Source organism: Limanda limanda, chromosome 12 (assembly GCF_963576545.1).
Source record: "Limanda limanda chromosome 12, fLimLim1.1, whole genome shotgun sequence".
Taxonomy (NCBI): domain Eukaryota; kingdom Metazoa; phylum Chordata; class Actinopteri; order Pleuronectiformes; family Pleuronectidae; genus Limanda; species Limanda limanda.
This window is the reverse complement of record NC_083647.1, coordinates 10,463,776-10,489,916: the sequence shown is the minus strand read 5'-3', so window position 1 is coordinate 10,489,916 and position 26,141 is coordinate 10,463,776. Positions and strand designations below refer to the sequence as shown.

General features: G+C 42.1%; 1 protein-coding gene across 1 annotated transcript in view; it reads right to left on the bottom strand.

Annotated features, from left to right (window-relative positions):
* dlgap2a (discs, large (Drosophila) homolog-associated protein 2a) overlaps positions 1 to 17,952 on the bottom strand; it is a 52,988-nt gene extending 35,036 nt beyond the window's left edge. Inside the window, exons 1-2 of the mRNA XM_061082869.1 lie at positions 16,873 to 17,952; positions 6,529 to 6,743 (exon numbers count right to left, since the gene is read on the bottom strand). Coding sequence (XP_060938852.1) covers positions 6,529 to 6,743; positions 16,873 to 17,952 — 1,295 coding nt within the window. The remainder of the gene's footprint in view (positions 1 to 6,528; positions 6,744 to 16,872) is intronic.
* Positions 17,953 to 26,141: the final 8,189 nt, after the last annotated feature.

Below are 26,141 nucleotides of genomic sequence, written 5' to 3'. Positions count from 1 at the left end.
ATCGACCCGGCTGATTTATTGGTCCGGAGATGCAGCAAATCAATCTCAAATTGTCCCAATCAGAAAAAACCCCACCACTCGGTATCTCAGACGCACAAAAGCAGAGGAGGAGACCAAGTACGTCTCCATCTTAATCCAAGAGGAAAGACAGCATATTATTGCCTTCTTAGAGTGGGTTCAGAGGAGTATCAGGATTCATCAGTAACGTCTCCCTTGGGGACACAAAACAAGCCTTCTCCCCCTGACTCGATGATAATGCCACGGCTGTCAATAGACTCAGAGTCAGGCCACACAGCCTGATCCACGCTGGTCTTTTCAGCAGACTCTCAGTAGAACCACTGAGAGAGCCATTATTCAGACGGGGCCTTGGAGTACAATAACAGCAACTGATAGCCCTTCCTGCTGCTGCATCCTCATAAATCATTCGCTGTTTGCAGCTATTCACAAAGAATTGTCACGGGGTGCTTTGGAAGACGTAAAAAAAAAAGGAGCATACTTCACTGTGGCGGCCTCAGACGTTACATTATAATGAGAAAGAGCGGCTACAATGGCCAAACGACTGCATCTTCTCTGACTGAATATCGTTATCATGCTGCCTGATCTCAGTCCATAACGTTCGATTTATCATTTTACTGTATATCCACTGAGATTACACTCAGTTCTATGGATGTGGATCTCTGCTCTCTTCCATCCTTCAGACACACGTCACCAGAGGTGGAAAATAACAAATACTTTGTTGCAGTAGTTTTTTGTTAGTTTACAACCAAACATTTTACTTTTACTCCCCACAATTTAACACAAATGTCTGTACTGACTACTCCTTAGATTTTCACAACCGGATCATTACTTTTGTTATATGCATTTCAGGAGATTATCCCTTTGGTTTTATTTTACATCATCGAGTGACGCCTCAGAGACAGAGAAACATATGAAAGACAATTCTTGGTTTGTCAGTGCATATCACACACAGCATAAAAGTGTAGGAAGGGAGAAGAGGGGCAGTGCCTATGTCCGTGACAAAGACTAACAACATGCTGATAATGTCCACAACATCCAGAGCATCAAAACATTCCCATCCCTGGTTTTTTATAAATTAAGAATATTTCATTCAGCACATTGTAAATATATTCTCTTGGATTATTTTCATGCTCAAAAATATTTTATTGCCATTTGTAGTATATTTTGTTTTATTTTATTTTAAATAAAAGTGGTTTCAGGGAAACTGTCTTCGACCTGTATGTGACACGAGTCTCAGTTTGCTTTGCACAGAAGAAATGACCTTCAGAGGGGAAGATCTCATAATTATAAATTTGAATCAGTAATTATACTTTTACTTGAGTCGCTTTTAACACAAGTATCTGTACTTCTGCTTGAGTGAAGACTGTGTGTCCTTTTCCACCTCTGCATGACACAATGCTCATCATTAATTCTGCTTGTATTATCGCTTGCACCAATCTCTAAGCGAATTGAATGGTTGTTGCTCGCTGTGGTTTACAGGCTTCGAAGTAGAAAGAGCAATTTAAAAATCTCTGCTGAATGGGGAGTGAGCATGGGGTCAGGTATGTGAGCGGCAAGGATATGACAGCAAGAGTGAGGGAATCATCAGTGTTACTCAGTATATGAATCACAGGTGCTTTCTATGTCTGCCTGTGACATACTAAAGCTGTGTGTCTGTCACAGGTGGACCGCTACACAGAGTTCAGACACAAGGTCGTATTTGCATAATATCTATAATTTATGTCCTATTATTCTCCTCTGGGTTTGTGTCCACCGGAAACAGAGGAGACAGACAGACAGACAGAGCGAAGTGGCTTATTAGAGTCTGTCTTCACAGTAGAACAAGCCTGTATTGCTCTTCATGGAAGAGACATCAAACAGGCTGCTTTCACATTGTGTTTCTTTGTTGTTATATGGTCCATTTTCATAATTACATGCATTTTCTTCAGCCATTTGTGATTGTGTAACCACAGTAAACAGTACGACTATTCCTCTATTTCTCTCTCTCAAGACAAATATATATTTAACATTTCTTCATATTTAATTTAAAGATAATTCTGATATAATATCTTATATTGATAGGAAAATGTTTATACCACATTAACCGATTATCAATTGAAGAGGAAGTTGTGTTTGATTATAGTGTCAGTGTGCACTGAGCTGTATAAGCTTTGTTGTATAAGCTGTTCTATCATGACACTGGCAGGAGAGACTCCAGAGGATGGAAACAAACACACACACACACTCTATTTACACCAAAATGCTAATAAAAAAGCCTAAATTTAGCCGCCTTTTTATTTATAGTACTGGATTTATGTAAATATTTCTTTCACTCCCAAGTCCTTCAATATTTGCATGACCACCTGGATAACTTTTATATAATATCAAAATAACTGAGGTCACCGCAAAACACCTCTGCCACGTGTCCTCTGATTCAAAACAAGGAAAGAAAAAAATAAATAGCTCCGGTCTTTCTCTTTTTATTTTCTGTTGTTTATTTTTGGTTTATTTGTATTTCTTGTCCTCTGATATCATCATCTGGAGCCGCGTTCACATTTGTGCACACGGAGCAGCATTTACGTTTGTGCACAGACACTGCCCGCACCGCACACAAGCTCTCGCCCAAGGCTGCGTGGTACAGCAACGCTACCTCTAATGTAAATGATGCTGTTTCGAGTTGAATTTGACACCACAGGAGCAGTATTTTTGCATTTTTAAGAAGTTGTCCCCCAGTTGGATTTAGCTGCAACACTGTTTACCCCCGAAACTCTAAAAGTGTTTTGTGAACACAAAGACTTCAACCACTCTATCCGCCTAGTGGTGAGTAGATAATGACTGGATTTTCTTTTTTTGGTGAACTATCCCTTTAACTTATATACAATACCTTTAACAATTTTTTTCCCTAAGATCTTACTTCTAATCTTTTCTCCATACTTGTATTTCTTTTCCTTTGAGCACTTTGGCTCAACTCCTGTTGTCTTATTGTGCAATATAAATAAATCTGACTTTACCTGACTATTGATTCTCAGTGTTGTCATGTACAACAACTTCCATATAATAAGATATTTTTTAGTCTCTGTTGTAGATTGTGGTGAAGAAAACTGATTTGAACTGTTAGGAAACAAAAGAGGTTATTTAAACAGGGCGCACAACAAATTCTGAAATCATTTTCTCTTAAACTTTAGTTCAACCTATAAATTAGTTGATATCAGTTGTGCTTTTTGTTGAACAGCTTTGATCAACACAAAAACAAGCTCTTGGTTGTTCATGCCCTGTAAAAGCTTTAACCAAAACTACATGTGACAAGCACATAACGTGTTAGCTGATAAATTCACTCAACATACACGGCTAACAAATCAGAGCATAAAGAAGGTTGTATTTTAAAAGAGCAGGTCTGGAATATATATATATTTTTAAATAATCACATTATTAAAATCACTGCCTCAGCTGCAATTACTGTTTTTACATTCTGCTGCTAACAAAGAGGAAAAGGTCTCTTTGAATGGGGAGCGGAAATGAATTAGCTTTCTTCTGTTGCCACCTTGAAAAAATGACTCTGGAAAAGATGAATCCGTCCGTGCTAAATGCAATAATTTAAAATATATACTTTAACAATACAATTTAAAAACCACAATAGGCAGTCAAATAAAGCGATAAGCAACATCGAAATGGTTTCACTTACGGATTCATAATTGAAAAAAGAACAGCTAACAACTGCTGAACAAATGGATTCAGGTGGAGGAAATATTTTTAATTTTGTAACTGTAAATGTCATTCTGTGTGGAAATTACCTGGGCAGGAAATGGATGAAGTAAAGATGGAGATAGGACGAGAAGGTGAGGAAGGTAGATGATTATTAGAACATGCAACACACAGGAAAAGGAACAGAATAGACAAGGGAATCCTCCTCTGACCTTTACCAGCTTCACAGTAACCTCGGCAGTGTATCACTCCTGTATCTTGTTCAGCTATAATTACGTTCACGTATGAATATTGAAAAGGTAGATCCTTTTCATATTTATGTTGATGATAACACAACACAGTAAATCCCTCTAGGAGAAATGCGGTTACTTAATTCTCTCTCAGCTACAACATTACCGCAGGTGAGGCTTCATCACTCTTCTTCATTGATCCGACTCCACTGCTATCTAATTTAATTCTAATCTAATGGATTTGTTAATGCTGTAATCAAAGCAACTCCTCTCCCATCTCTCCATAACATAGTTTCTCGTGTTTATTTTCTCGTGACATTGTCTTCAGCTTGTCTCATCGTGTAATCCTCTTATGAGCATTTTCCTCCGCTGCCAAGCTACCAAAAACAAAAGCCCTGTATTTCCTCTGCGTTTAATAGGACACATCCCATAAGAACGCGCTACAACACTTTCTTACAGTTGAAGACACTGATATGACTATCCATAAAGGGATTTTAATGAGAACAGAGTTCAGCTATCAAGTGTTTGACACTGCTGCAGCGGTGGGCCCCGACAACAAGAGAACTGCCAACACTGCTGGAGGGAATGTAAATTAGCAAATAAATAACAAGCGTGGTCTCGCTCAGAACAGCAACAGATACAAACTATAGAAAGGTGCACCCTCGACAACTATAATACAGAAATAAAAATGTCTTAGAAGTCATGCAGGACATTAGCCTGGGTGCCAGACGAACTTAGCCCCGCCCACAACATTTGTTGTTCGGGAAGTTCGGTCTGGAGTCGCTCCGTTGGGGAGAAACTATGCTCGTACAGAAGCTGGTCGATCCAATCAAATCGTCAGGGCGGGCTTTATACGATGATTGACAGATGATCTACAGTGACGTAGTCAACCACGTCAGCAAAGAGCGCTGCCTGCCGCTGGAGAGCTGAGACATATTTAGACATATATAGTGTTTATATCTATGAGCTGAGATGTGTCGATGCTGCCATCGAGTCTGTTTCAGAGACATCGACAGCGCATTCATTTTGAAAGAAGAACAGAGGAACGCGATCAAGGCATTTGTAGATCGAACAGATGTTTTTGCCGTCCTCCTACGGGATTCATAAAAAGTTTAATTTATCAGCTGGCCCCCATGCTGCAGCCACACAAGCAGTTATATAAATAAAAAGAGAGTGTGTGGGGGGTGGGGGGGCGCGCTACGCTCCTCAGCACATATGAGACAAAAAACACACATGTTGGGACGCTGTTAATGTTGGAGCAACAAGGAAGTGAATGCTTGAAAAAAACGATTAGCTGCCGTTTCTCCTCGCTGATCTCCTACAGAGCCATGACAGCGGAGCTCTGCAGCGCAGCTGGCGGATCAGCAGCTCCATAGATTTCTGGTAGCGACGGATCTCTCTCAGAGCCTCGGTCCCGGGACCGGGAAGGTCCCGGGTCCCGGTAGCGGTGAGGCTTCTTCACGCCGCCGGCGGCCGGGGCTCTCACTAGAAGCCCTGGTCTCCAGCTGCTTCCTGGGGGCTTTGCCTCCGGTGGAGATACGAGCGGCATTTGCAGCATTTCCATTGATTTATTTATAGAGTGAACAAACTCGTGAAACAGACAACTACTATGCGTCGCTTGACATACGTCACATACTACGTTGCTCTGATTGGTTCTAGGTCTATCCAATTGAGCGAAGAGGCATTTTGTTTCCTGGTTCCGTTGAAACACGCCCCATAATCACAGCCCAATGGAGCGGTCTCAGACTCATATTCTGACTAGAATAATGAGTATGACAACGTCAGGCTAGCAGGACATCCCAATGTACTGAGATAATTTCAACATATCAAATCGTTTATACATTTTTTTAATTTGGGATATATGGATATTTAAAAAAACTATCGGACTATCGGATCCCTAAGGAAGAATCATTTACTTAAAACTTACTTAAATGTAGAATTTGAAAGGCTTCGTATTTTGTACCACCTAGTGGTAGTATTAAGACTTGATGGGCTGAAACGTCAATAAAAGTCTCCATGTGTCTCCACTTCCTCTCATTTACACACCATTAAAGTAAATTATCCGGCATACAGGCGCCGCCATCTTTTGATTTTGACATAATTTGAAGTCAGAGTCTGCCCAACAGAAATCACAAAGTGGAGCCGCAGTATTGAGGTCCCACTGATACAGATGCTTGACCATCCCGAGTCAGTCTCAGCTGTCAATCATACCGTTTCACCCTGTTCGCAAATAGCCAATCATTTGGTACTTGTCCCCTCAACTATCATGGAGGAGCCAGGCTTAATGACTTATACTGCAGCTAGCCACCAGGTAGCGATCCAGATTATTTTGCTATGTCGAGTATTTATATATATTTATATGTATTGTCTGTGGTTGAAACCAATAGATAAGCTGTACTATGTTTTTTTTATATAATATCAACAAATAAAACTGACAAATGATATAATCACCTAACTATCATATACATAACTATTTGCTTCACTGCATCTACACCAGAGCCGATGCAAATACGCAAGAACAGGCCAAAAATAACAGAAATCTAAGAAAGAGCCAAACGCTATGAACTATTGTGGAAGCTTTAAGTTGAGTGTGTGGTACCTCTGAGAATCAAGCAGTTCCCTTGGTCTGATGATGGCCTTGACCAGGGCGTCTGGCCGCACCAGCTTCTGAGGCGAAGTCTTGGGGCTGGAATCCGACTCGCCGCTCTCCTCGTCCCCCATGGCTTTAACGTAGCTGCTGCTCCGCATCCGACGACAGGGGATCTCGTCATCCTTCCCGCCGCCAGGGTAACCCGCCCACTCATCCTGGGGCACCTGTGTGAAACAGCGAGGGACAAGGACAAACACATACTGGTTTCTACAGCTGTAAACAACATATGTGACAATATGACAAGGATGATATCAGAGTAGAAATGTGTCTATACTTTTGATGGCATGAAAGAAGCATTTTATATGAAATATAATTACTTCACAGAAAGACTTATCTGTTACCTTGGCTACAACATGCTATTATTATAATTCGATATTGATACCATCATTGGAACCGCCTCTGATACTGCTGAAAACGCCAGATCGGGTATCAAGTATGCAAATCTATGTACTACGTACATTAAGTGTATTAGTTTTTAATTTACAGTATATTCGTTTCACCCATAAAAACTGCAATTTTCTTTTCTAAAAAAATCACTTCCCATCAACTGAGCGACACAGGTGATTAAGAAACACACGTCAAACCCGTCAACCCGACAGCTTCCACAAAATCTCGACTGATATTCTGTTCAAATTAAATCTCAGGAAACAGGAGCTAACGTTGCTCAGCAGGTGGCATCTATCCCGTGAGGAAAACTTCCGTCAAAACAAGCCAGGCTGCCTACATGCCTCAATTTTATTCCATTCGCTAAAGCAGGTAATTGAGTATACAGACTTTTTCATCACCATTATCCCATTCAGAGTGAGAACTTGCTCTTGCTGCCTGTCTATCTTCTCTGCATATGGAGTGAATATTTCACACTGAACAAGCAGCATCAAGGTTGGGATTAAAAAAACAGAGCATCTGTACAGGCAATCTGGAAGCACAGTGTTAAATGTAGGTTAACGGCCATGTTGGTCTTAAACGCTTTCGTCAAACTATTAGATTCAATTTCAAGCAGATCACACACACTCCATTATGGCACTTGCCACTCAACAACATGTTTCTGTTTTAGTGATGGTTGTGCTCTTATTAAATGATGATGATTGTTCAAGTGTGTTATATACAATACACACAAACACGCACATACAACATTGCATTGCATCACACCTTAAGCTAAACCTAACCTTAAAACCTATCTTAAAATGTAATGATTAACGTTATAGGGACTTGATTTTTCCTGACCCTAAAAGCAAGTCTAAACCCTCAAACATCCCTTTGAAATAGGGATGCCGACTGAAATGTCCTCACTGTGTAAGGTCTATGCTAAAAATGGTACTCACAAAGGTAGAAGTACTCCCAAACACACACACACATACACAAATACACGTCTCCTTCTCTGTTTCCTCCCGTCCAGATTTACCTTGTTGAACTCTGTTGACCGTGTGCAATGGTCAGAAGCTTTAGTTGGACACTCATTTACATGGTCAATGGGCTGCACTCACAAAATATGACATTGTCAGTAATCATTAAACTCTATGTGGAAGCTGAAGGTTTCTCCAATGCTGTAGCCATCCCTCACTTTAACATTCTGGCAGCGGAGCCAGCCTCGGCACGGTGCCAGTCCACCCAGCCCTGGATTTCATTAAGTTAAATCTGACTCAGGTCCATATTTTGTTGACTTTAAAGCCATTCATGCCGTCAAGACAAGTTGTAAACCCCCCGCTCCCCACAATAACCATTAATTATTAAAACCCAGCATAACTGTGTGATTTTATGGATAAGACGGATTCTGTGTTTTTCTTTCGACACGTTCTTGTACCAGTAAATGAGTCAGTCATTATTCACAGATTCACAGTGAACTGGTGGCAGTTGACTGGCTGTGGCAAATGTCAGGAGGAGATAGGTGGCATCCAAATGTCATTACTGCGTAAAACTTGTGACTCTAATTACTCTCTGAGACAAATGTCAGCTCATGGGAAAATCCTGACTGAAATGTGATGGTTATTCAATAGGTAAACTAGAATTACCACATTGTAGTCGAAGGCCTCTTCCAACCAGTGCGGTTTTAGTCTACAACATTTTTTTTTCACCATTACCTTCGACCGTTTGATAAATGAAATCTAATCAATTCATCTGATAGTCTAAGTGAACATTTGTGTCAAGGTTGAAAGGATCTTCTCATGGCGTCGTAAAGATAATTAAAAGTAACACATTTACGGGGCATAAAAGGGTTTTGTGCAATCACATTAACTTTTGATCTCCAATTCGTAATCAGCTAATTCATAAGTTGAAGTGGATTTTCAAGCTGGATGAGGCCACTATGACATTACCCTTCTACTTTCGACCACCAAATTTCAATCACTTCCTCTTTGAGTCAAAGTGAACATTTGTACAAACTTTAAAGGAATTCCCTCAATGTGTTCCTGAGATGATGCATTCACCAAAAAACAAAAACGTTTTTTCTAGGTCCCAGTGACTTACACCTTTGACCACTAAATTCTAATCAGTTCATCCTTGACTCCAAGTAAAAGTTTGCACCAAATTCGAAGAAATTCTCTAAAGGCGTTCTTGAGATATCATGTTCACAAGAGTGGGACGGATGGAAAACTTGAAAACATGATGCCTCCAGCCGCTGGCTATGGCCGGCGTGAAGGCAAAGCAAAGCTGCTGATCTTTTCAAAAAGGAAATGTTTGAAAAAAGAAATTATCCCGGCTTGTGACACTGATGAGTCATTCATTCATTAACAGCTCTTAAAGCATCTGTTAATTGTATCCATTCATTTCCACATAAAACTAATTCTACTGACCTCTGCCATTAGCACACGCCCACCAACAATTACTATGCTAACAAGTGTCACGTCAAATCAGAACGACTCGAATAATTGATCAGTTATGGTTTCATTACGATACTCTTGGTTAATTGCAGAGATCGAAGCAGCCTTTGACTCTCATGTTTCATGTATGATGTGAAGTTAGGATGGAGGGGGGGCATGACTGATGGGGGATTATGGTGTGTCCTCCCAGTCTTTAAAGCTGAGGAGCAGATCTCAGTGAAAAGCTGAGGTGTCGGTCGATACGTATGTGGCACAAAAACACTGCTGCAGCAAAAATCATACTCGAACACACGCTCTTGCAGAAAAAGACAAAGACGTTCACGTTTGAATTGAGCATAAACAAGCTCATCGTGTCGTCTTCTATCCAGAACACACACAGACACGGACAAGGATTCTTATCCCAGCCAATGCAAACACACTCCAACACATCCTGATAACAGTCATTCATCTCCCCTGCAAAGACAGGCTATGCGGCAGCTACCAAATGGAGTCGATGGGTTAATTAAGTCTAGGAGGGGTTTGGTATTTTTAGACGTCTAATTAATGAACGGAACGCCGGAGGACAGGCGCAAGCTGTGTAGAGGTTTGTTTAATTTGGATTGGTTGATAAACCGGACAGATTGCAAGGTGTCTCCCAGTGAAGATAAAAAAAATGTGAGATTGTATTGACTGTTGTGGAAACACACCAGGATGTCCCAGCATGCTAATCAGTATGGACACTTTTCAACACGGGGTTTCACCGTCAATCATTCAGCCAATCAAATTTAACTGTGTAGCACCTTTCATGCAGGTTCGGGCAGTTAAAAGTGCTTCACACACAGATCAGGTGTAGAACATAATCCTGTGGAGCGTCTGGATGCCCCCCGGTCATCATAAACCTCCTCCATGTTGACAGATTGGACAAGGAACAACCTAACAAGTCCAATGACATGTTAAGTTTGGTTTTAATTGGATATTCAAGACTATTAAAATGGGGTGAAACGACATGATTGACAGCTGAGACCGACTTGTGATTGGTTGAGCGTATGTATCAGTGGGACCTCAGTACCACGGTTCCACAACAAAATCCCTGCTGTGCAGACTCTGACTCCAAAAGATGTCAAGATGTATGACAGCAGCAATCGTATCTTGGCTACTTTTGGTAAATCTTTGTATAATGGGAGGACGTGGACAGACTCACTGTGCATCATACAGTTTAAGACTGTAATAGAGTAAAATAGAATCCTGAATAAAGATCAAAAATAGATCTTGAGCTAAAAATCCCTTTGAGGGAAGACATGGGGTTCAGAGGTTATGATGCACCCACAGGCTCACTGCCATAAAACCATTCTATGTTTTTTTTCCGAGACGTTTTGATGGTTCTGACCTTTTAATAAACTAGATTCTGCTTAGTAAAGAACAGACATGACTTGGGGGGAATTCTTTTTTTCCACATGGTATGATGAGAGTATTCTTTTTGCAAACTGGGGTATTACCACAACCGGCATCTTGTTTACACAGCTACTTTAGGACTTCAACATTTAACCTCAAATAGCATTGTTGTTACCTTTACTTCTCGGACTCTGCAAGAAGACGTGTGTGCTGTGTGTGTTTGTGTGTGTGTGTGTCTGTCTGTCTGTGTGTGTGTGTAGGCACCAGCTCATGCTCCTGCAGTGCAGCAGTGCATTTCATTGATTAACTCTGCAGCTCCATCTATACACAGCGCTTCTCCCACTAAGAAACATAAGTCACTGCTATTAAGTCAAGAAATAGAGTTGTATAGACAGAGAGGGAGAGAGATAGAGAGAAGAATGATGGAAGGGATCTATTGCAGTAAGATGGAGAAGTGGCTGAGAGAGAGGGAAAGGGAGGGGTAGAGTTTGAGAGCTCCTATAGCTACAGTCATTGCTAATCCCACCCAACAGGCTCCAGCCCCTCATTTTCATCCCACAATATTGCATGGATGAGCTTTATATGACAGAACGGGTACTGTTTTCCTTTTTCTCTCTCTCTGCGTCTCCTCTCTCTGCCTCACAGGGGAGGCTGAATACACATATTTTATTTGACAGACAACTGACTGAACACACACGTACCTCTCGTACACTCTCTTTCACGCCCACACATGCGACATCTAGAAGCCTGTATGGTCAGTGCCGCCGCTCCCATAACGCGCACTACGCACTGTGCGTAGGGCACCAAGTCTTGAGGGGGCACCGAAAAATAGGCAACTGAAAAATCATCATAGTTCTAATAATTATGTAGCCGAGCGTTTGGTTGTATCATAGGTCCTGCCTCAGCCGACAAAGGACAAGAAAGCAGGTCATGCGCTCGGGACAGCACACCCTTTTATTCTTCCAAATTTGTTGTCCGATCTCGACCTGACCCGTTGCGTATCGATAAGTCCCATTAGACTTGCATGAGGTATCCATATAGTCTCAATGTCCAAGAGTCTAACAGCTATGATAGCTAACTTTAGCATATTAACAAGCTCCAGATGCAAAATATTCCTGTGGTAACTCATGATATTTCCCATTTCTCATTTATTAAACTTTGCTTATAACAGGAAAGAGAGAGTCAGTTGGCTGTCATGGGTGGTACATCACTGGCTGACCATTGGCAGTGTAATATTCATAACAAATCACCTCCCACTGCCTTGAGGGCTATCCTTGTCAAGCTCAGCAGGCAAACGGCTGACAGTGGAGGGTTGTCAGCTCATCATTATAAAAGCTCGCCCATGTGCCCTGCTCGGCCTGTCTCCCTTCAGCTGGCAGCAACTCTGCATCATCTTCTTTTCCACCTTTAACACCTCCACAACAAACAGCTCACACATTTCATTGCCGATGTTTCCTATCTGCAGAACCCAATTATCTGTTGACTTAATACAGTTCAGAACAAATCCTCTGGTGCCAACTTCCTTTATATAACAAACCCTGAGCGCATCCGTTACAATCCACACGTGCTGGCTACATCCAAGGTGTGTGTTCTTAGCGGGAGAAAAATGACTGATAGCTTTGTATATTTTCATTAGTGTAAAGGATGTGACTCTTTATCTATATCTTGCTACTCTGATTCATGTCTGACCATTAAGGGGCAGGACAATTGCAAAACAAACTGTTGGTGGCAAATGTTCTTCTACAGCCTGCAGACAAGGAAGATTTGCATTAATTGGGACAAATTCTGGTGGCTCAAAACATCTGGATAAGTGTTTATAATTTGACGAATCACAATTGAGCAGGCTCTGGTTGCCTGCAGGTAAACAGTCTGTGTGAAGAGCAAAAGAGGCAGAACACACTGATCGAAATGCATCGGCTATTAACTTTTTATTTTATGTTCATTGATAAGAAGATAGCTGTTAATAGAGATTATCCAAAAAGTATCATTGTTTGTGACTTAAAATAAACTAGTCGGACTGTTAACAGTGTACAGCGACACAAAATTATGTCAGGTTCAAAAATCTAAACTTCCACCAATTCAACACAAAGTTTCATGGAAGTAAATCAAAAGTCAAACATATATCCACAGACAAATCAAAACTTTTAAAAGGTCAATAAAAGTCTTTCAAAAATGTGTGTGGGGGGGGGGAGGGAGGATTCATGACATATGAGAAACTACAAGGTCAAATGTATAGTTTGCAGCAAATGACTATACCTCCCTATGTTAAGAGTCATATGCAGAAAATATCTAAGAAAGAAAATGCTGATACAGCAGCAAATATTGGTTTAAAACCTCCAAGGATTTTTTTGCTAATATCATTGATTTGTCTTTGAGAAGCAGTAGCAAAAATGTGCTGAACCGTAGACTTTTAATTGCTACTTAAATTGGCCTGACAATGTCCTTGAAGACTGAAATGAAACTTTAGGATTTAGATAACAACAGGTCAAATACAAAACAGAAGTATGAGCAGATGCTTGCCGACACGGTGGTAACCATGGAACCACCCTGTCACCTCGGGCAACAGACGAGTAACATTTATCTACAAGCTGCTGTCTGATCCTGGGACAAAATAGTACAAAATCTTAGGTAATGGTTCTTGGCCTGATAGTTATCTTGAAACCCCTTCATGATAAAGTTAGGAAACCCCTGTGTAGGCGTGTGTATGTGTGGAGGTTACAGTAGCTTTCCTTCACAGTGCCAGTTTGGTTTCTGCTGCTTTGCACTTCACTTTTGTGTTTTAATCATCAGCCTTTGTGCTTCTCAAGCTCCACCTTTGGCAAGCCATCATGGCAATTAATTGGCTTATTAAATCCCTCCGCAATGCCCCATCAGCAAAACTATCATAGGCTAATCCTCCCTTTGTAGAATGGTTACTGTGCGCTAGGAGAGAACAGAGCGGCGTTGGCTGGAGCAGCTGACTTATTAAACAGGTCTGAGAGCTGTCAGTAGGACTAAGTTTATTTTGCTGGGAAGTTACAGGTTTGCGTAGAAAAGTGGTGGCACAGATAGCAACACTAACGTCAGCCAGGTGTACATCAGTGTGTGAAAGAGCAACAGAGAGATGGCGGACACACCTACAATCAAATTCAAACCACTAACATCTGGCTTTTGTCTGTTATCGGAATGGATACAATCGGCATTCACATCCGGGTCAAATGATTGATATGGTTGCGAATAAATGGCCATGGACTTTTGTGTACTTTTTGTAACATCTTGGGAGCAACGTGCAAACAGCGATTCTTTCTCTTGTATCATGCAAGATGCAACACAATGTTCCGTCGCCGCAGAGTTTGAAAGAGGAGCTGAAGTAAAAGGTATAAAAGTATAACCATCAGAACATTTTCACTGGTCTCTATAGTGATTTCAGTAGTCTGTCATTTTTTCCACTTCAGAAGTGCAAACCCTTACACTGGAGATGGTAAAGGCGTCCAATCGCCTTTTTGGCATTTAAAAAAACCCATGGATACCTGCTAACTTTGGTGTAAAAGAAATATAAAATTGCATGTTTATTATCCACAATCCCCTCCTTTAATTAAAATCCACTTTGTGATCATACTCATGAAGGAATAGCAAACGGTACGTGTGTGTTTGTGTGTGTCTTCAGGAGGGCTAATTGTGGCCAATTTCAGAGAAAGAGCAGCCAAAATGAATCTATCTCTGTCTCCCCCAATGTCCGGTTAATCAATCTCTGATACGTACACACTTCTCACACAAAGAGTGTCACAAACACCTGCTGGAAGCTCAAGCATTAACATACAGACACTGCACATCTGTCTGTTTGTGTTCTCATACATCTAAGACACTTCAGAAAGTTGTTTTCCTTCCCTTTGTCATCAACCAAGGACGCAAACAAGGTGACTGGCCCGTCATCAAACCATCTGGTGAATGATGAAAAGAAAAAAGAAAAAAAACACCCCATCTCACACATTCATTCATACATGGACACACATTCAGTACAGTACAGTGAAGACAGTTGAGGGATAAATCCTAATCAGCCGCGGCAGGAAGTGAAAAACTTCTCAATGTGACCCCTCGGTGTGCGCTCCATTCCTGACTATTGGCTCTATCTCTCTGCCTGACTGCTCCTGCTGATGAGCAACAACATTAGCCGTGGGGGAGCAAAAATAGCCATCCTTTTTTCGGTGTTTCCCTCCCCTCTCTCTGCTTCCTGGAGGATCTCAGTGCATGCACAGGGGAACGGGCCTCAGATGTATGCGTCTCGAACATTCCCCCGCCCCTCTCCTCTTCGATACATCTTCCCCGCTCTCTCCGAAAAGGGCATTGATTCTCACCCGGGGAGCGAAGACGTGTCACCCTGCATGGATTGGATTGATAACGGCCGGCTAAATATAGCCCTGCGGCAGGAAGCAGGAGCGGAGGGTATTTTTAGAAGTGTTTATAGTGCAATGACTTGGACACTACCTCAGCTGAATGACCAAATGGAAGAAAGGAAAGGGTGGAGGGGTGGCACCATACACTGTGGCTGTCTCATTGGGAGACACTCAGAGGGATTGTAAAAAATGTCCCTGTCGGGTTGAAAATGACCATCAGTTATGTTTAATAGCACCATGTCTAAAATTAGCCACCTGATATATATTTGTCCGACATAAACTTTGCTCACTTTAGCTCCATTGGCTGATTTGATTGGCTTTCTGATTACAACAGCCTCTAATCTATACAACACACTCTGCTTGGAGTACCCCTTTCCCAATGTGCTGAAGTGCTCACTTTATTTTGGCCACAGGCGGTACGAACATGATGCTTTCACATACCACGTTGTTTACTGAGCAGCCTTGTTCCAAAGTCAATTTCTTTCGCTGCTTGGATTTGCAATTTTCCGATTTTTTCGGGCATTCTTTCTTTCCTTCTCCCACATAGTTACCCTTCAGCATGCATATAAAAAACCTGTGAAACACTTCTGTGAAAAGCGCTGACTCATTTTGAATTGATCCTCGTGGTGTTAGGGGAGGGGGTCTCATGCAGAGCCTGATGGTAGGGCCTGGACTAAATGCTAATCTTTTTTTTCCAGAGTTAAAACCTATGTAAAATCGACGCAAACAACATGGTAAAAAAAACTGCATTGATCTCTTCATCTTCTATCCTCACACTGGTGACTCTTCCCTTCGAATTCCGACCATTCACTGCATGGAGTTGATTGATTCGTCCTGCTGTGATAGTTCTCTCTGCTGCGAGCGACACGCTGAGCCACAGGACAGGTTGACATTGTCATACACAGAGACAAACAAAGCAATTTCAGATCAATCAGTGGTTCAGCTGTGATAAGCAGCTTTTCTTCCTTGATTGAGGACACCTATAGAAAATTACCGATTTATGTTGTACAATGAACGGCTTATGTTCGGGGGAATAACGTTAACGAGGACGTTGTACTTTTATGTTGGACCCTTAGTCACTGTAGGGACTTGGAGACAATTTCTTTTTAACATCCCTTTGACTGCATGTCTTTATTAAAGCTAGGATTTGCAATCCTGGAATAGCTAGCAAGAGCAGGTGACACTTAAAAATACACAAAATATGCAACAAATACGTCCCCTCTGCCCTCTTCTCAAAGCCACACCACAAAAACACGTGAATGCTTACAGCCTGACAACCGCTAGAGGAAGACTTATCCGTGACTCGCTCGCTAATTTCTGGCTCAGCGGTTTATGCCTCTCCGGCTAGTGAAGACCCCCGTCATGTGCCGTAACAGCATGGCAGGGAGAGCACACACGAGTGAATGAAATGAGTGGTCATGTTTATCACAGTCCTATGTTTGCCACAGGCATTGACTTTGTTTTTTCCCCAGACAATTTTATATATAGGTTGGCTATCTAGACGTGAAGAGGATTTCAACGAATACGATAAAACATGTTTGAGAAATAACCTTAATACAACCATCTTCTGCTCTCAACACATCATCAAATTTAAATAAACTAAATTGTTTTGCAGTATGTGAATTCCCCCAATCAAGTGGCATGCAATTTTTGTTAATCTGTGAAATTGGAAGCTGTGGCGTTTCACTAGAAAATGTGCATACTGATGGCACCGCATACTCAGCCAAACTCACCTGTAGATAGTGACAGGGCCTGATGTTGGGCTTGAGGTCAATTGGTGTCATGGGCTTCTCCAGGTTGAGTGAGGACTTCCTGTAGGCCTCCTTGGCCTGGCTGACCGTTAGTGTTGACCAGGAGCTCCTCTTCATGAATTTGCCCTCTGGTGCCATGCTTATGCTCTCGCAGGCCGAGCACTTGACGTCGTTGTTGCTCTTAGAGGGTTTTAGCGACAGGTCTCCTGCCAGGTGGCTGTGCATGGAGTCAGGGTAACAGTGGCTGATGTGTTCAACGGGATGTCGCGACATGAGGCTCGGCGTCCTGTATGTGCTGTCGCTATCCAGGTTGTCGTCCGAGCTCCACCATCCTCCAGAGCGTTGCTTGCCACCACCATCAGATTTACGGTCTTTGCTCTTGCTGCGTTTGCTGTGTTTGTGGTGGCCCTGGTGATGGTTATGGTGGTGGTGTGAGCCTTCCCGGTGCGAGTCGCCTTTGGTGCCATTCATCTTGGAGGATCCTTCTAGAGAGTGCGACTTTGTGAAAAGCTTCTGTACCGAGTGAACTAAGTGGCGTATTCGCCCAGGACTTTCATTGCGCTGCTCTGTGGTCGTGGTTGTGGTGGAGGTGCGTTGGTATTGCAATGTGTGGAAGCCATCCCGTTGCAGCGGCATCTGCTTTTCAAATTGGTCCATGAGGTTTGCTGGGATTCGGTTCATCTTGCCGCTGCCGCCGTGTGAGGAGGAGCCACAGTCATCTCGGGAGTCCCTGCCACCAGACGTGTTTCCAGCGTTGTCCCGTGTGGCACTGCCGTAGTGCATGCGGGGGAAAGTGCTACTAGAGATGGAGTGGTCAGTGGCTGACATGGACACGGGCATCACCATGCACTCAGAGTGGATGGAGCTTCGCGGGGAGCAGCGGTGGTGACCATCAAGGGGGCAGCTCTCAGTGGGGCTAAGGAGGTAGGAGGGTGACCTTGAGTCGCCATGATAAAGGTGGTGGTCCAGGGAATGGTCGCACTCGGCCAGGCCACAGGTGTGAGCTGAGATGGGAGAGGTGAGCTGCAGCTGGGCAGGGCGGCCACCAGAGAGACCCTTCATGTTCCTGGGTGGAGGGGAGTAGCTGTCCTCATCGAAGTAATGTGAGGGTGACCATGAATACTGCTGGTCTGAAAGCAAAAGAGAGCAAGAGAGAATATTAATCTCTCAGTAAGGGTAGAAAAAACATTTTTGCAGAAATGCATTCAACACGTAATGATAAGCACAAAAAAAACCTAGTACCAAATCATGTCTTCTTCAACAGGCTGGTTATTACACGCTGTTTCCACCTTGACTACAAAGGACACAAAAAAACTCAAAATGTGGCACATTGGAAATGTGGAAGTGAAATCAACAGATTTCACAGACAAGATCTCAGCCCTTCCATTTTTCACGCTATGTTCAGGACAGCCGACTGGTGTAGAGACAGGGAAACAAGAGAGAAGGACGGGCGACAGGTAGGAGCCTGCATTGCCATTTATCCAATGCAAAGTGAGGTAATAGCCTATCACTTTGTGACGCTGGTGTCATCCATCAAAGCCCTGAGGAGAGCGCTTGTGAGCCGTATGGCCGGATAAGCGTCCTTGGGAGGCGATCACAGAATGCACCTTCCCTCCTTCTCCTAGCGTTAGCCATGTAGTCTAAGATTAACACCCAGTTCTGTGTGATTGGTCACCAAGGGCAGACGTCTCCGCACGTTATACAATTGTATTCAACTTAATCAGAGGAAACGATTACTTTATCTTCACCCGCCTCCTGCTTTCGCTGTAATTACAGTATCTGGCCTTTAAATAGTGTTGTGATTATTGGGGTAACATTTTCAAGGGTTACACAAGTGCTAGGTTATTGATGACACCATGAATATGATACTTGATCTTCTGCCTTAACATGGCGTTATTTTGGAAACAATAAAGTTCAGCTGATCCCAGTGTAAGATAGATTCTAGTCTGAGGGTCTCCAGTGGTGTTTTATTTTTGATTTATGAGGTTTGAACTAGCTAATGACTCTTAATTAAATTATGCTAATTCAACGTTCAATCTTATTAATTAGTTTAATGTATTTTATAAAACCATACTCATTTTGTCTCTCACTTTATTTTACTCATTACCTGCTGCTAAATTAAAAGCAACAAAAAAAAAGCTTCTCCATATTTCAAACTCATCCCCACCCCGTCTTGTGAAACAGGAAACAAAACACCAAAGCAAGAAAAGAAACCAGAAGACAAACTTAGAATAATCATATCCATCTCACTTGCCGGCCAATGATAAGCCGCATGCACTTTCACTTTCATTGTAACCCCATGAAACAAAGGCGAGACTTTATGAGCCACCGGGGTCAGCGATGAACGGAGAGGAGACGTAGGCCAAGCTCTTTTCAAATATATCTACGTAGTAAGATGTCAATAAACTCTCTTGATATTATCAGCAACTTCATTCTGATACAGTGACACGAATACCAAAAGCAAACTTGACAACTGAGGAGCAAAAACACCTTGACTGAGCTTATTCAGATGCCCAGGCAGGTAACAACAAGTGTAAACCAGCAGACTATCACATCTGTGACGGTGCCTTCATACAGTTAGGATGGAGTTCAGACTGTAGGTTATTGTCCTGCTCATGAGTATGGTAATAGCAATCATAATAATACAACTTTATTGCTATACCACTTATCTGATCGGGTGACAAAGGGTTTAACGATATACATGGGAATGAAACAGCACAGAATAAAACAAGACAAAACAAAAATAAGAACCATAACTTTAGAAATGTTAAAAGTAAAGAAAATTAGGCATTTAAAGGCTTTGCTATAAAAACATGTTTCAAATAATGGTTAGAAAAGGGGCACAGTGATGGCAAATCTAATCTGGTTCTGTTAGTACCACTGTTCTTCTCCAGAAAACTGCTTCCTGTTTGTTTTTCCTTTTTCCACGTTACTAATGGTGACAAAAGATTTTGTCTTTCCCAAAAACTCTCATCACATTGAACATGCCTCTCTGTTCTGTGTCATTAAGTAAGCTATTTAATTTCATGAGTGTACTGTTGCATGTTAGTGTGGTTTAAACTGTCACAGTTAAATAAATACAAGTATAATATATTATACAAAAGATTTAATTCCACCCGTTTTTCTTTTTGTCAAAAATGTGTTCCGATTATTATTATTATGATATTTTCATTCATCATTTTTTTCAACAACTCCTTCTGGTTGAAACACAACTCTTAGTTATTATACTTATCAGGGCCTACTGATCTCAGATAGCTGTGGGAGAAATTTCAAACGAAACCTCGGGTGTCTGGAGGTATAATGTTCCACCATAAAGAAAGAGTGAAATGAAGAATATGATGTAGTTTTTATTAACCTTTCGAGAGAAGTATCTCTTTGCTTCAGTTATGTTTGGCTGATGGAACGGGCGACAAGATGTCATCCCCTCACAAAGACAGGAAAGAAAAAAAGTTCCATAATGATTAAACCAACTAATACTCAAACATCTCAGATAAGAGCTGAGACATGAACAGATTTCAAGAAAATCATGAACTCATGACAAATTTATAGACAGTCACACTCTGTAGTCTCACATCTCCCAACCTTTCCTGTAACTACTGCAGTACTAATGCAATTTTAAAACTAAATATTTGTGATGTCTTGATAGTTACTGGATCCCTCTGCATTCAAATACAAGTGTAAGATTCACTGTAGCAGAAGTTAGAAACCAGTGTGTTCTGTAAACGTCCCCTGGGTGCTGTTACTGATGTTTATCACTGGCTATATTGAGGATTTTACTCTATTGACAAGAGCTGTGAAAAATCTCTCTCTCTCTCACGCACACAAAGCCACACGCACACACACACACACGCACGCACACACACACACACACACACACGCACACACAGACAATGGCTCGCTGTGCTGTCAGTGAATTGTTACTGAGGTCGGAAGCTTCCTTTTCATCTTTCAAATGAGATATAAATGTATTCCTTTCAAACTTAGTTTTAATGAGGTCTAAGATCTCAACCCCCGAGGTGTAGCCATGCTCTTCTGTTGCTGTCGCCCTCCATCTGTCGAGATGAAAACAAATTCTCACTGTTTACCGGTCTTACATGAGGACGCCTACTTGGCAGCCTGATGTAAAATTAATCCAGGCTACTCTGAGCGTGCGAACAAAAATTAAATAAAAAAAGATAAGACATTTTTCCCCTCAGGGGGAAGTGTTTTTGTCAGGCTGCACATAACTAAGCCGAAAATGAAAACATAATTCTACTGGGAACAATTCAACAGGGTAGACCAGGTGAACATGCTTGTCCCGAGTCAGTTGCTGTCACTGCTCGCTGGTTATTGCAGCAGAAGGATGATGGTGGATTATTGACAGAGGACTGATGCTACTTTTTCTGTCTGAAGTTATGTCCCTTTCTTACTCAGAGGCCCAACCATTCCTCAAGGTATCTCAGGGAGCTGAACTGAATAAGTGATTAGCAGGAGAGTTATGGTATTTCATGAGACAATACGACAGATGACAGACTCATCCGCCCTCCATCTCTCCTTCTCCTCTTCCTCCTCTGATACAGAATTGTACTCCAGTTAAAAGCAAAGATAAAATAAACATTCAAAGAGTTAACACTACATAGCATTCTGATGGTTATTTCATATTTATGTATTTAAAGACTGAGGAGAAGCGTCTCTCTTGGTGAGTGTGAATCCCTCTGGCAAGTGCTCTGCAAACAGGGAGACAAGTATCTGTGACATCTGTGAACAGGGAGTGGACTTTCTTCTTCTTTCCTTTTTTTTTTACACTGATACAAGCACCTGCCATCACATTATCGGCTTCCTGGCTTGGGTGCCAAGTGCTTCGATGGACTGTTAGGAGGGGGCGTGAATTTAGAAGATGGAGTGCAAATAAATTACAGCAGGACACATTTTAAGAAAGAAAATATATTCTTTAATGAATATTAATGATAAGAAGAACTTTGAACTTGCAAGGTCCCCAAGGCCCCTTTACAGAGTTTGAAGCGGGAATGAAAATACCAAGGACAGAAAATAATAGTAGAAATGATAGACAGGGGATAAAGAAACAAATGGTCAAAAGCCATTGAGAACAGGAAGGATTTGAGGAATATATATTAAGATGGATGACATGACTACTCCCTTAAAGTGAAGCCAAAGATTGGCTGAGTGTGTCTATCAATGGGAACTTGCTACCTCGGCTACATCCACTGATCTCTACATAGGAGAGTTTGGCTCCTAATGCACAAGATGGCCGTATTCCTATTTTTAATGGGTTACAAGGAGTCATGCAGTTCTAATGTTGGGGTACATAAAGACAAGAAGCATATGATATCTGTAATAAGAACGAATATGCAGGAATCATTAACCATCTTTTCTTTAAACTAACCCAATTCACCAGATGCACAAATGTTTTCACTGCACTGACGAGAAGCCCTAGCTTGAGCAGACATTTCCCCCAGAAAAATATAAACCAATCACATTTGACTTAACATTCTGCACATTCCGAAACCATCCAATCATGTCTGACTTAACACCTGAACTGATCATAGCTCCATAATGTTGTCAGAGGCCCTTGGGCTCGACTGTGATAAACACACCTTATATCTGACACAGGGCGTGCCGTGCAGGGAAGGGAAGCAGAGTCAAAGGAAGAGGCTCATTTACTGAGGGCTTCTGTTTTGTGCTTCTACTTCTCCGCCTGCGTGCAGAGTGTGAGTAAAGGTCGTCTTGCTCCTCTTAACACATTAGCATTTAAATAGCATTATATCTGCACTGAGTATCACTGACAGCTCCCACTCTTCCACTGGCTCCGACCCTAACTGGAGTTGAAAACAAAGTTAAAAGATAATAAAGCTCCGGACTAGACTGAGAGATCAGAAGCTTGCGACCTTCAGACTTGGCCGTGATTAGCATGTTGGCTAGCAACCACAGCCGCAGTTTTGTTTAAAGGGAAGATAAGGATAAAAGCTACTGACCCAGTGTTGAGGCAAAGCCTTTATTGTCTTGCATCACAGAAAAAATCTTTCATTTCTAAATCATCTGGAAGTTTTATAGAAACAATTTGTGATGTTTTCTCTTGAAAGGTACTGCACAAACAAGTGAATTAACATAGTTTGAAGAGACCGAGGCCAATGCAGAAACTTCTAGCATGGATCGTGCTGGTTTAAAAAAGAACAAGATGGTGCTGGACAAAAAGCCAAGAACTCAAGACTTGTTAGGGTGCCACTTGATATTGTGCAACAAATTATTTGGGATACCATTTTTGACGCAGCAACAAAATAAGTTTTAAATATATTTTCCGGAAAAAAAGGCTTGTCTTGCTTCTTAGGCAGCCTCGCTTTCAAATGGCCAGAGCTAAGCCACACGCCCTTTTTTCCTGAGCAAATCAAATCGATCGAGCAGCTTTCTTATCCGTCTCCCAAAGGTTAAATGCACTCTCCTTAGAATCCTGGCCTTTCCTTAGAAAATCAAAGGAAGAGGAATTGTGTCCTCAACCTTAGGGGTTAATCAGCAATGGGCTAAGCTATTAGATTTAAGGAGTGAAGGGACAAAAAGGAAAAGTAGCAGTAAAGCCTTCAGCTTTGCGAGCCCGATCACATCAACTCATAGCGACTGATGGAAATAAGGCCTAGTTTTCCAGCTTTGGCAGATATCCCGCTCACTTGTCCATCTAACTGACGGCGCAGCACGATTAATGCATGCGCTTGGAGTGTCGGCCGTGAACGGAAAGTGAACCTGCCGCATTCCAGTTGCTGATGCAAAACTCAACTAACTGAGCTGTTTCAAGCTGCCACAGCAGTTGGGAGCCAATTACTGGACATTTTTCCGTCTCCGGCTGAGCGAGACACCGCAAATGTCAGGAAAAAAGACTTTCTTTCATGCTCGATTCTGTGAATGACACCTAATGTCGAGACATGAGATCAAAAAAATACAAAGGCTTTTATATTTCCTCGGGTCATCTCTGCATGTGTCACATATGGACAGGTCTACGGTAACATGGACCTTCACACGCTTACGCGATGGGGCAGGTCCTGCTCTCACAAATGGTCATAAATCAAACTGGCAAACTGGGAATTCATGTCGTGAGAGGCTAGTCACACGTGATGATTCACTCTATTAAAAAAGACCTTAAAACTTGCTTCAGTGAAACACAGAGTTGACAGACACAGAGTTGACAGATCTCATAGTCAAGTGTTGCAGACGTGCGTGGATGCTGTTATCTAAGTGCATGCACACAAATGCCGACACATATATATCCTTGTCTCCTTGTGGGGAGCCAAGATGTTTACAGAGTTTACCACAGACTACATGTAAAGATGGATGACGCATCTATTCAGTATTTTAGCTAAAATATCCTGGATAGGAACACTCAGGAGGTGGAGCCATTGTATCAAGAAAAGGGAGTCTAAATATGAAAAAATGTCTAAATTTTTGCTATTCTCCTGCTTAAACTTTACAGAATGACAGAATGAGTTAATATCAATATATTTAAGAAAACATGCTAAAAGATGCAGTTTTTTCCAAGAAAATGATTCGCAGGAAATAACTTTTAAAAAAAAAATGATTAGCATTTATTCCCTCATATACTAGTATAAAAAATGTGCACACTTCCGCACTTGATGAACACCAACAGAAACAAAGACTAACAGACAACAAATGCCTCCAAGGCACCTCAGGAGCGTCCACTGGTGTGTGGTCGTTTTGTGTCTTCTGGCAAACATCAGTCCTAACCTGGACTGATACACATGTGCATCACTGGAGGTTTGGCTCATTGCACCATAGCCGCTGGTTAATTCTGCACATAACAGCTTGTGGTTACGCTTACACACCTGAGCGTATTCTCTAGATGTGAGAGACGGCAAAGACAGAGAACTCCCGGTCACCTTTGCAGTGATCAAAGCCGAGAGCCCATCATCCTTCTCCCAGCAGGATTTGAAGGTTTGCCTGTCAGCCCGGAGGGACAGATTGTAGCAGAGTTATTTTCTAAAACAACAGTAATAATGAAATGAAGGCTGTGTGTGTGTGGCTTCATGTCTTGGCAGAGTCCTGGGAAATAACAGGTGTAGCACACTGCAGAAATCATACGGATGCAAAGCTATAACGGCAGATATGCATATTCCCGTAGAGCTCTGAGTCTATCAACCACGGCACTAATCTCTTCAAAAATGATTAGGCTATTGGCAGGCTGTCCCAACAAATGTAAAATGGCAATTTCTCCTCTCTTACACCCAATTTCACCAGCAGAGTGGCGAGCTGAAGGCGGCCATATAGTATTTAGCTGCAGAGAGATTATGGCGGCCAGATAAGGAGAAGCCGCTGAATGTCTGAATACTTATCGTGGACCCACTAATGATGAAGTGTGTTATCTGTGCTTTGCTCAGCGCTCCTCCTCGGCTCCCTTCTCTCTCTCTCTCTCCAACAGTCAAAGTAAGGACGGGGACGATAGGTGATGGGAAGAAATTTAACGGAATCAGCGTTCCTTGTTCCTCCCTGAATGACAAGGCTGAAGGCTTTTGTACAGCCCAAATTTCTGTTTCCTCTTTTGTGTCTCGGCATTGAACACAAAAGACTTTTATAATGTTTATACGGAAAACGTACAGCCTTTTGTCTGCTCGTCTGATTTCCTCCCACACAACATCACAACAGCAGGGAACGGAGCCAAATTGTCTTAGTATCTTTGTATCGCTTTCTTATTCGAGCGGAGACGACCGCAATCTGAATTTCAAAGCTCCTTTTATTAACAACAGCCACAGACGCTGACGTGCAGCACAACAATGCCGCTGCGCAAACTCTCGCCAAGTGTGGTGGATTGCATTGGCTTGAATTTACATGGTGGAATCATAAATCTAGTGCCGCTATGAATTAATCATGCTGAATGTGAAATTCTGCGACTGGAAAGGCCCTGTGAGTGTGTGTGTGTGTGTGTGTGTTTGTGTGCGTGTGTGAGAGAGAGAGAGAGAGAGGGAGGGAAAAAGAGAGTAAGTCGCATCTTATGTAACAGCGAGGACCGCATTGCCAGGCAACTTGTTAGAGGAAGCCTCAGAAATGTTCCCGGGTTGCCATAGCAACATGCGCTGAAGTTCACATGCTTTGCAGCCACCGAGGAGTTCGGGAGAAAAATGAGAGATAATTTGATTTTGTCATTGTGTTATTATTTGCACAAATGACGTGAAGAAACACGTCAAAGGCGGCGATGAGCATTTAAGAGGTTTTCAGGCAGCAGGTTCTTCACCGTATTAACTGTCCAGGACCCA